The sequence below is a fragment of the Hemibagrus wyckioides genome, linkage group LG04 (genome assembly GCF_019097595.1).
Source record: "Hemibagrus wyckioides isolate EC202008001 linkage group LG04, SWU_Hwy_1.0, whole genome shotgun sequence".
Lineage (NCBI taxonomy): Eukaryota > Metazoa > Chordata > Actinopteri > Siluriformes > Bagridae > Hemibagrus > Hemibagrus wyckioides.
The window spans coordinates 5350078-5362318 of NC_080713.1; the positions used below are offsets into that span (position 1 = coordinate 5350078).

At 36.4% G+C, this 12241-nt stretch overlaps 1 protein-coding gene across 1 annotated transcript in view; it reads right to left on the bottom strand.

Moving 5' to 3' along the window:
• LOC131352047 (potassium/sodium hyperpolarization-activated cyclic nucleotide-gated channel 4-like) overlaps window positions 1–12241 on the bottom strand; it is a 55635-nt gene that overhangs the window by 14233 nt on the left and 29161 nt on the right. The window contains exon 3 of the mRNA XM_058387885.1: window positions 5776–6199. Coding sequence (XP_058243868.1) covers window positions 5776–6199 — 424 coding nt within the window. The remainder of the gene's footprint in view (window positions 1–5775; window positions 6200–12241) is intronic.

A 12241-nucleotide genomic window follows, 5' to 3' on the forward strand; every position in this document is an offset into this window, starting at 1 on the left:
CTAGTTTAACTTTTCAAGCCCATTCCTCTAAAACTTTATGTGCTGTAAGCAATGTTCTACTTATTATGCATAATCCATCAGTCTCAGTTTTTTTGTAGCGATGTTTTCGGTACAACAAAAGGTCATAGTTATTTATTTAACTGATGAATAAGCCTAGCTGTGGTCGATATTAAAGGGCCGTGTGCTGCATCCACACATCCCTAAGAAATATCTCAGGCAGTTGTGAGGGGAACATGAGCCGTAAGCCAGCCTGAAAACTAATTCATTTATCTTTCACCCATCCCTAATAAAGGAAAAAACTGTATTGAAATAAAACAGGAACCCAGCAGGCATTATAATTTTTATGATTCTGTAACTGTGTATGCTCTCTGATAATTTATAGTTATATTTAATCTTATGGAACATCATTGAAACAAGTACGTTCTTTTTAACCCTCATGTTATAGTATCTGTAAACACTTTTCCCATCACCAGCCTCTCTTTTTCCTCGCTGTCCATGCTAATGAGACAAAATAAGCAGCTTGTCATGTTGCAGTGAAAACAGAAAGCGAAAAAGGCTAGCTCTCTCGCAAAGAGCTGTCACTGGAGACTCCTTCCATAAATGTTAAGTAAACATCAACTAACAAGTGTTGACAACTGATTATAGTCTTTTACATCTGTTTATTATAATACTCAGATTATCAGGAGCATGCTCCATACACAAGCTCCTCTTAAAAAATGTACTAATTAATTGATTAATTACTACTACTACTACTAATACTAATAATATCAGTATTAACATTAATATTATTAATAATATTAGCATATTATATTAAATAAATTTTTTATTTAATTTTTATTATCTTTATTTTTTATTTATATATATATATATATATATATATATATATATATATATATATATATATATATATATATATATATAATATTTAATGTTTAATTATGCTTATATTTTTATTGCATTTTATAATGTATTATTATTATTATTAAGCATTTGGTTTGGTATTTTTTCAATATTTTTTTAATATGTCAACATTAATTATTTTCTTTCTTTTTTTTTTACATAATAAAGGAACATCTGAAATGTAACGGATTAAATACATGACTTCTATAAATACATATTTTTATAATCTTCTTCATTAAGGCTGGTGCAAAGTTGCACACTGTGTGCTGTAACCTGCGAGTTTCTACGCTGAAACAATGTCAGTCATAATTACTCTATTGCTGTATTATACTGTAATTCAGGCCCTGTTTGGATGGAAAGAAATGGATGAAGTGGATGAAAGCGGGTGTTTTGGTTGTAACTTGTAAGGAAGTGCTAAAACATACCCTTGCATATTCTTTATGTAAGTCTTGCGAGACAGCTTACTGAACATATTAATTTCAGTCAAGGCGCATTTGCCTTGTGAAGGACTCGTCACTGTAACTGCCAAGGCTCTTTGTATAGCCCATAATACACTATTCATGCTTTCCTGTTATCTCAAACTGGCCAGAGTCTCACAAAGGTGCCAGGTCAGTGGGTTAAAATTAAAACCGAAAAAGCTCATCAGTGGAATTTCTTCAATACTTATAAATACGTGATCATACTAAGAATTGGCCAGCCACTCCAGTCAAGTACGCGAGTTTGGGCATGTCGGATAAGTCCCTGAAAAATGAGCACTGCAGTATAAGCCATAAAATCTGAACGTCCCCACATGACAATATTAATAGAGATAGACTCTCTGCCTCCACATAATAAACAAATACAGATGGTCCAGCCTCCAAAGCTCCCTACACCAAGATCAAACCGCCTTGCATAATTGTCTGTCATGTTCCCGCCCACTTACATCATCTTTGTTAAATCTTCTTGGCTGATTTGGGATTTGCTTGCGGTCCTAAAGAGGGGGTTTAAACGCCGTCATTAAAGCAATATTGGCCTAAAGGGGATGCTTCAGCATTTTAAACACCTCCTTCATTAATGCGCTCAAATCATGCCCCTGGACACTCGACTCTAAGAGCTCGGCTTGGTCAGATAGCCATCGCGGGGCGAACCGTGACGTCACGAGCGTCTGGTGCAGTGGACGTTCTCGGAGGTCAGTCATTAGTGCTTTGATTCGAATTTGATTTAATCACATGCTGACTAATTTGATTCCACTCCATGCTTCGTCGATGGAGGAGGACATCCGGGCAGCGTCTTATTTTTAGCCATGGTGAAATGTGACAGCTACAGTGAACCAGCTGTCAGAGTGAAGGGGCAGCCGAGACGGCGTGGCAGCCCTCCTCAGTGTGACGCTTACTGTGTAGCACTTAGGAGCCTTTTATCTCTGTCACTCTTATCCCTGTCACATTGCTGCCCACCATCGTCCAGCTTAACTTGGTAGCACGACCATTCCTTGTTTGGTGTCTAGAGCATCTGGAGCAGACTGCTTGGCGGGTGAGATGAGGTCATGATTGGCACTGTCACTTATCGACAACAGAAACACTTACGTCATCAAACCGTAATGATGCTTGATTATCACCATGGACACCAAACTTAGATTGAATTTAGTCCCGTTGAAATCCATGTATTCATCTTTTATGATTTGGACAATAATGTGACATATAACGGAGGCGAATGTGACCTTGAGGAAGGATGATATTTTGATGCTCAGCCTCATCTTCATTAGCCGACATCAGACTGCATGACAATTAATGTTTAGCATTTGAATCTTCCCCTTATGGGATATATATATATATATATATATATATATATATATATATATATATATATATATATATATATATATATCAATAAAAGAATAGAAGAATGTCTGTGGAATGATATTTTTTCTAAAGCAGGCATCAGTACAAAACTAGAATGAGGATGAGGAACTATTTAAAAACTTCTCTTCTGTCATTTGGATGTGGTTTGGGGATAACAAATCATACCCTGTCCAGGAAATGGTCATTTATACTATAAGGTATTTTGTGTAAATATTTTTATCAATATTACTAAATGAGTTAGTCAGTCTTGCAAATGGCATTGTGTCAAAAAAATGTTAACATTGTAGACTAATGCGTTAGTCTACAAAGTTAACAATGACAACAAGTCAGTCGATTCAATAAATATGCGCAATAATAAATATGTAGATCACATTACATTGTTTGTATTGGGACTTACCGAGTCTTCATTGATTCTGAAACTTAAAGCGCACAGCATCACGTCTTTACAACTCAATGAATAGCCTTCTTTCGACAGAAGACACATGTCTACAGCAGAATCTGGGAGATTTATTCAAGCTGGTGTTACCAGAGGTCAAAAAAATTCAATTGTGCCTGTGTCCATGAGTGGTGGTTAATATGAACCTCACATAAAAAGTAGACAGGGCTTTACGAATTTGTAGTTTTCTTAAGTTTTTTTTTTGTTACCTAGCTCTTTAGGGGCAATATATTCCTAGAAAGATCGAAAATGTTCACACAAATGTTTCTATCTTCAAAGGAAATGTTGATATCAAACCTATTTCTGCTCTCTGAGACGCCCCAAGTGCTTGTTCATAAGCATTTATCTTCAGCCACTAAAATTCTATGTAGGGTTATCCAACAGAGGGAAAAAGACACGTCTAAAGCAGACTGAAAGCCAACAGAGTTCTGACTCATTTTATATCAGCCTGAAAATAATTCGTTTATACTGATTGAAAATGGCCGGTAAGTCGATTTCCATTTCGCTGGAAGATTAGAACACCAGTGTGCTGGTAAAAAAAAAACCCACCATGTCCAAGTCTAGCATCAAGGTATCTGACAACCGAATGGTCAAAATCCTCTTACGTCCAGCTGACTGATGATGATAGGACACGAATAGTACTCTCTGATCTAAATATCTAGCATGTACCTGTCACACTGTCAAAGAGCTATCAAAGCTACAGAGTACAAAGCAGGAGAAGGCGTTTGGGGTATATGATTCTGGCTTTAGGGCATTTCTCAAGTCCCAGGAATGGTACAATAAGGAACTTTCTGAAAAAATAAACAAGAAGAAGACTTGGGTTCACGTTGATGATGATTTTCGTGTAACAGCATAGTTTTGCGTTAATTCTCAGGCTCTTTAAATGGTTGAAACCCTTTTTTTTTCGTTGAAACTCATCTAGCTTCAGCTCTCAAGAATGCAAAATGAGGATTAAGCTGATTGGCACATTAACTGGTGAAATCAACCATTAAAAAAAACATTTGCTAACACTGCTAATTAGCTTCCATCCCTCTTCCTATCAAATATCTTCATCCTTAGCATCATTTGTGACATACAGTATGATATGAAATATGTGGGGGGAAAAAAAACAATTTCCCCTTATTAGTGATATATAATGTGCAGTTTGAACGAGAACCGATTCGGACCAGAACATGGTAATGGGACACGGCGTCTCGAAGCAGAGTGTGTCCTGACTAAATGAAGCCCCAGCTGGGAAGCGAGGTTTCACTTCGCACTCCGCACCTCCGAGACTCAGCTCAAGGATTCACCTCGAGATGTGGGAACATTTCTAATTATTGCTTTAATTACACTCCCACAGTCCCCGCAGGAGGAAAGGAAGGCAGAATTATGGGCTAATATTAGCATGCTCCATCTGAAAAATTTTTGTTTATCTTCCTGAACCGATATACAATCTGAATATATTTGTGTAAAAGTATAACAGCCCCATCTCTTTTGTTAAACGAGGGATGTCATTAGGAGTGTGCATTGTTCACTATAATAAATATAGAGCTCTGAATGATCATCCCGCTGCTTCATTAGGAAAACCAAATACCATGGCAAATATCCTTCCATTAGGAGTTGAACTGAGCATTTTACAGCACTGCCTTTGCGCAGAGGAGAAAGAGCAAGGAAGGTAATAACCTCCATTCCAGGACTTTTTAGTCTCTGCTCCGCTCACTGAAGTGTACTTTGTTCTGAGGGACAATTGGATCACAGCCAAAGGCCAACTGTAATCCTCACTTTAATCTATTTTAGACCTTACTTCCTGTCTTCATTCATCTTCAGTAAGCACTTTATCCTGGTCAGGGTCCGGAGCCTACCACTGGAGCACACGGTGTGAGGCGGGAATACACCCTGGATAGACTCACACACTCACACATTCACACCTAGGAACAATTTAGACTAGCCAAATCCACCTATTCCGAAACCGGAGAATCCAGAGGAAACCCACAGGGACACGAGGAGAGCGGTAAGCCAAGATCAGGATCAAACTGCTGGAAAAAAGTAGGCTTTAAAATCCTCCTCTTTATTTAATATCATGCCCCGTTAACCTGTCAGGTAAGATCTACGACAGCAACGCACCAACCACCGTAAACAGGTTCTAACTCTAGACATTAGAAATTATGGCACAGTATATTATACAGAATATAGACATGAAAAAGAGAGCCATGGCATGATTTTAAAAAGATTAAAAATTAATAGTGACATGGCCAAAATGAAGAGGATGCTCTTTAAATAAATACCTGCAATTAAAAAAGGGATATTTGCCTTTGTATCAGATATGGGAGCAGCAATAGGGGTAAATAATTACGCAACGACTACTAATATGTTATTATTTAAATAATGTGGGGAAATATTTTGGGCTAATTTGTGTAGATTCATCATATAATATATTCTGAATGTATGAAAAATGTGAACAGTTCAAAGGGGGGTGAATACTTATGGAATCGTTTTTTGTTTTTCCTTTTTTCCCTATGTGATGTTTCTGATATTCTGTATTTAGATCTAAGTTCTATATCTTCATAATGCTCAAGCTTGATCCTCTACCTTTTATGGCATTAAGTAGTTAAAATGTCATACCTCTTCCCACTGATGAATGTAGCGTATGAGTCTGGACAGCCTCAGCAGACGCAACAGACTGAGTATCTTTGTGAAACGGACAATCCTGAGCGCGCGTGCCGTCTTGTAGAAATCCGAATCGATCCGCGTCTCTACAATAAGGAAGATGTAGTCCACCGGAATTGAGGAGATGAAGTCCACCACGAACCACGAGCGCAGATATTTAATCTTTATCTGCTGCGGGTCCAGTATAATCTCCGTGTTGTCCTCCTTGACGATGCCCGTGCGAAAGTTGAGCACCAGGTCCATGAGGAAGAAGGTGTCCGAGACGACGTTGAAGACGATCCACGGAGGAGTGTGCTCGTCCTTGAAGAAGGTGATGCCAACGGGGATGATGATCAAGTTTCCCACCATCAGCAACAACATAGTGAGATCCCAGTAGAACCTGGACAGGACAGAGGGGACGGCAGCGGAGGATGGAACAACCGTGGGACGGAAAGACAAGAAGAGAGAGAAGATGTTAAACTGCAACTCTGGAAAGTTTGGAGTCACCTTGCAGAAGATTTTTTTTGTTTTTGGCTGAAGAATTCTAGGATTTAATAACATTATATTATATTTACATTATAAATACATTATATTTAATAACAGTATATTTACCACTGGGTACATTCTCTGGACTACTAAATATGAACAAAAAAGTGTAGTATTTTTAATAAAATAATGTTGTTTGTGCGATCTATGCAAACACTAACAGCTTTAATAAAGCAATGCTTTTATATTGTTGTGCTTGTGAGAACTTTAAAGCTTATACATAATTCACAAACTGATAACAGGGCAGTTAACAGAGCAAAAGTACTGTAGATTAGCTATGCTTAGCCTAGCTAGCTGTAATATAAACCTAACTAGCTATCAGCATTCTACCCAATCGATCCATAACCACACAACTGCATATTAATGAAAAGCATACTAATATCAAACTCAACACAAAGCACTCCCACTTTTGAGATTGCAGTTATGCAGTTATTCCTCCATTATACCTTCATTCCTTTCCTGCACAAATCATCAGAGCTAATTATATTTGTAATTCTTAGAGATCACACAAGTCATTTCGAGCTTCCTTAGTAAAGCTTTCATCAACTTCTCAGGCTCGGTAAATATAATTATCTGTGCAATTGTCAACAGTGTAAGAGAGAGAAAAGGATGCAGTTAAACAGGCTTGCTAATGGATTAGCGTTAAGTACAACTCATTACAATGGAAATGACAAGATCACGCTCTCATAAGATTTCAAGAAAGTAATGGTTTGGCACGTTTTTTTCTGAAAACACAAGCGATTAATGTTCCCTCTGACTAGGTAAAGTGCAAAGTGAGTTGATGTTGTCTCTGATTTGTCCATTTGTCCATAATCAAGGTACACTATATTGGCAGATGTTTTGGGACACCCCTCCATATCATTGAATCCAGGTGTTGTTTTTCAGGGGTTGGGCTCGGGCTCTTAGTTCCAGTGAAAGGAACTCTTAATGCTTCAGTACACTAAGTTATTTTGGACAATTTCATGCTCGCAACTTTGTGGGAACAGTTTGGGGATGACCCCTTCCTGTTCCAACATGACTGCACACCAGTGCACAAAGCAAGGTCCATAAAGAGTTTGGTGTGGAGGAACTTGACTGTCCTGCACAGAGTCCTGACCTCAACCTGATAGAACACCTTTGGGATGATTTAGAGTGGAGACTGCAAACCAGGCCTTCTCCTTCAACATCAGTGTCTGACCTCACAAATGTGCTTCTAGAGGAATGGTCAAAAATTCCCATTAACACACTCCTAAACCTTGTGGAAAGCCTTCCCAGAAGAGTTGAAGCTGTTATGGCTGCAAAAGGCAGGACAACTCCATATTACATTCATGTGCATGTAAAGACAAACGTCCCAAAACTTATATGTAAGCAATATATGTGTATAATTGACTTGTGCCCAACACCATCCAGGATAAGTCTTTAGTCTTAATGAAGACTGAATGAATAAAAAATAGAAAAGACGAAAAGGTCACATGGAGTAGCCTCTTAAAGGATTCTTCAGTTGGTCTTTCTGTGAGGACCTTTAATGCTTTTACCTGGAAAATTCCATAAGATGGTTTATATTTCAGAAAAGGTTTCAGGTTTACACTTTGTTGGTGGGATATTGATATAATAAATAATTAATAACTCATTTATAAATATTCATACAATATTTGTTTATAATTTTGTTCATAATGTTTGTAATTTTCTAATTACAATAAATATGGATTAAATATACAATATCATTTTTTCCATGAGTTTATATAATAAAACTCAAGTAATTACAGCACTCTTCTGTTCTTTTAAGGCTGATTATTTAATTTTTATTGCTTTCACACCAGGAAATAGCCATTGTTATATGTCAAAAAGCTAATATATATATATATATATATATATATATATATATATATATATATATATATATATATATATTATATAAAAAAAAAAATTAAAATAAATAAATAAATAAATAAATAAAATAAAATTACAAAATGTTTTAAATTAATTTATATATATATATATATATATATATATATATATATATATATATATATATATATATATAAATTAATTTAAAAAATTTTGTAATTTTATTTTATTTTATTTTATTTTATTTTATTTTGGAGCACCTGGAATATTGGAACATTACCATTCGTAGATTTTTATTTTTTATTTTTTTATTTGTGTGGCATATTTTATGGAAACCTTTTCATCTGTAGCAGTTCCATACCTCTGACCTAATGTTTCCACCTGCCTTTGTTGCCTGTCTCGATCTTGTTTTGTTTTTTTGTTTTTTAATCTAAATGCGTAGTGTTTGGGAGCGATGCAAGCTACAGGAGACATTCATCAGTTTTATAAGGCTTTATTGTTCCTTCAAATTTTTAATCTAAAAATACAATGATGTATCTAAACATCTCGATTGCACTACTTTTCCGAATTACCCGAATTAATCATGAAAATCGTTCAGCACTAGCTCCAAAGAAAAGTGGGAGGTCAAAAAGTACCACTCTTGAAGAGGACAAACACATTAAACTGTCCAGCTTTGGTAATCTCTGTTAAATCTGTCCTCAACCGACACTAGAGCTTAAAAGTACATGCCAGGTGCCAGTCTCATTAGCTACCATGTCCAAAAAGCTTAGGAAATGCAGGGTTGATGGGCAGGATGTCGGAAAAAAAACAAAGCCTGCCTGAAGAACTGGCTGTAGTGAGTGAAGACTTGGAGAAACAGAAGTGGAAAGTGTTTAGGGGTCAAACTGGAGAAGCAAATTCATGTAATATACCAAAGGAAGTTGATATGTCTCTCTAGGGACTTTTAGACATTTTATTTAGTTTTCCAAAACTAAAATCGTTTTAGAATTACATTAAATATTGATTACATTTTCTGCACTTTTAAGGATGATTACTTAAATTTTATTTCTTCCACACCAGGAAATAGCTGTTGTTATATGTTTTTAAAAAAAAATACACAAGATCTCATGTAAAATTAAAGCTAGAATTTTAATTTTAAAAAATGGATTTTTTTTATTTACAAATTTGTCAATTTTCTGTTATTTTATTTATTTATTTATTTATTTATTTTATTTTTTTTATATTTTTGGGAACCACAGCACCTGGAATATTAAAGGATTTTTAGAAGATTTCTTGTTATTTATTATTTGATTATTTCTTGTTATTTATTATGTTATTTATTTACAATTTTTTTCACTATACAGTAAAGGTCATTATTAGGTTGGTCATCATCATCATAAGTGCCAGGAATCCTAAACAGGAATGGTTACCAATCCATACCTCCGCCATGCCACAGAGTGCCACTGGGGCCACTTTACATTCCAACAAGACAACACAAGGAACTCGGTGAGAAGTGATGCAGTCATGTCTGGAATGGAAATGGCTTCCCTATCATGCAACCTTAAAGTCATCAAGGTGTTCTGGAAGTAATCAGAGTGAAAGATTGGACACAGGTGTCTAGCCACACATCTGGAGTTTATAAACAGAGGTATACCTGGATCAGGGCCAATGCTTCCAGAAAATTCTAGTTATCAAATGTATCATAACTGTATTGTGTATCATAACTTCCTTGTGTTGACCTCAGGTATGGTGATGTCATATGGTGAAGTTAAATTATTTATTCATTTGTTGACTAGCTTGTGATGATGTAGTCAAGCTTTGGGATTGGCTTTCCAAATCTAATGTACGATCTTCTCTTGTTGACCCACATCATTGATTCAAATGGATCAAGCTCGTCATTAATTCCTTCAGAGCCATTTTGCAATAACCAAACTTGTAAATGGCTTCAGCATAAGGACCCCACTGGACTTCCTTGTTGCCCCAAGGACACTCTTTATATTTAACTTCAGTTTTTACAATCTCTAGCTCTTGTTGACTCAGTGAGGTTCACATCGCTGTTTATCCAATCAAATACCACATCATCTTTTCCACTGCTGACCCATGACACCAAGGCGATGTCAGGCACTCAATTTGCCCAGTGGGTCAAATTCAGCACCAGGTCTTTTCTTCTTGACCCAGAGACACAGTGCTGAGGTCAAATGGTCAAGTCTGTTGTAGTAGCCGATCAGATATATGTAGTGGTCTGGGAAAACCCTTGGGAAATTTTGGAAAACCGTTGGGAAATTCATTTTCTATTAAGAATAGTTCTTGAAGCATTCACAAAGGTTTATGGACACCTGATCATCACACCTACAGTGTATATGGTTCTTCTCCAAACTGGTGCCATAACATTAAAGGAACAAAGTTATATAGAATGACTTTGTGTGTCATAGCATTCCAAGTTCCCCTTTAGCCATATTCTAAAACACTTCCCAGGAGAGTGGAAGATATTACATCTGGTGTTCAACAAGCTCATATGAGTTATACGTATCAACCTCAACCATAAGTAAAGGTCTAGTATTTTAAAACACCAACAAACTTGGATTTTATTCCATTTTGAAAACTGCTATCGGATTCCAAACTGAATTTATTAGCCTTGTGCCCATTTAGCTACCGTATGAACACTCTTAAAATGAAAGGTTCTTAAATAGTTCTTTGTCAGGGTGTAGGGTTCTCTGAGGAACCATTAACATCAATAGAATAGTTTGGCTCCCCAAAAGGTTCCTTTTTTAAAAAAATAAATATGCCAAAAAGAACCAATTCATAGTAATGCCACAGAAGAACCATTTTTTGGTTCCCTAAGAAAACCTTTCAGTAAATGGTTCTTATATGAACCAGTTTTTTCTTAGCCCCACAGAGAACATGTTTATAGTCTAAAGAACCTTTTTTAGGTACCACAAAGAACCTTTGGTGCAACGGAAACATCCATAGATGTTAAAGCTTCTTCTGCAAACCTTTTAAGAACCTTTATCTTAGTTGAACGTTTAAGGCATTAGAGTTAAGTTCAAGTTAATATTATACTTATATTTTTATGTATTTGTATTTATCCCAAATGAGCAAGCCTGAGGCGAGTGTGATGAGGAAAAACTCCCTTAGATGGTAAGAGAAAGAAACCTTGAGAGGAACCAGACTCAAAAGAGAACCTCATCCTCATTTAAGGGAAACCGGAGAGTGTGATTATAAATTATTATAAACACCAGAGAGTGTGATTATGAATAATGTCCTTTCTACAGTCATATACAGTCACCTGGACGAGGTTAGAAAGAATTTTTCGGCAATTATTTATTTATTTATTTATTTATTTATTTATTTATTTTCTCAAGATGCTACTGGTAAAAAAACGCTCAAATGGTCAAATCCAAAATCCTATTCGGCGACAGAATTCAACAAGAGCGACGGGATTTCCCAGACTATCAAACCCAGCAGCTCATATTAGCCCAAACAAATAATCATCTAGCAAGACAAAAACAACATGCCACTTGGGAATGTGGGTAAATATTGTACGAATAATATCTAGACAGCAATTCTATAATTTGGGACAGATCCTAGAGGAGCTGGATTCCCAAAGCAGATTTCCTGGGAGGATGCAAAACCGAGCCAGTTTTCTGTAACCTTCCGCCTACGCATGCCCTCCTTCATCCCGATGGTTTGTGTACTTGTGTGTGTGTGTGTGTGTGTGTGCATGTTATAAATTGCCCTCTGGGGCCAGTCGGTAATTAAATCCAGATTGGCTGCATTGTGTAGTGGGGTGATATATTCTTACTGCTCTATAGATTAGAGAGAGAAGGTCAGCATTGTGAACAGGTGATTTACCCTGCTAAGTTTAGAACCGCCTGTAAAAAAGTCAGTCTTGGAAGCTGAAAACCAACTAATTCCAGACACACACACACACACACAGGTTTGTCTTACTGAGGACAACAAAGTAGAAATACTGACATAATTATCGATGGAACAAAATGAATACATCTAACCCTAACCTTAGTAACTAAAATACTAAAAGGGAACATTAAGTGTCTTTTAATAGATGGATGGATGGATGGATGGATAGATA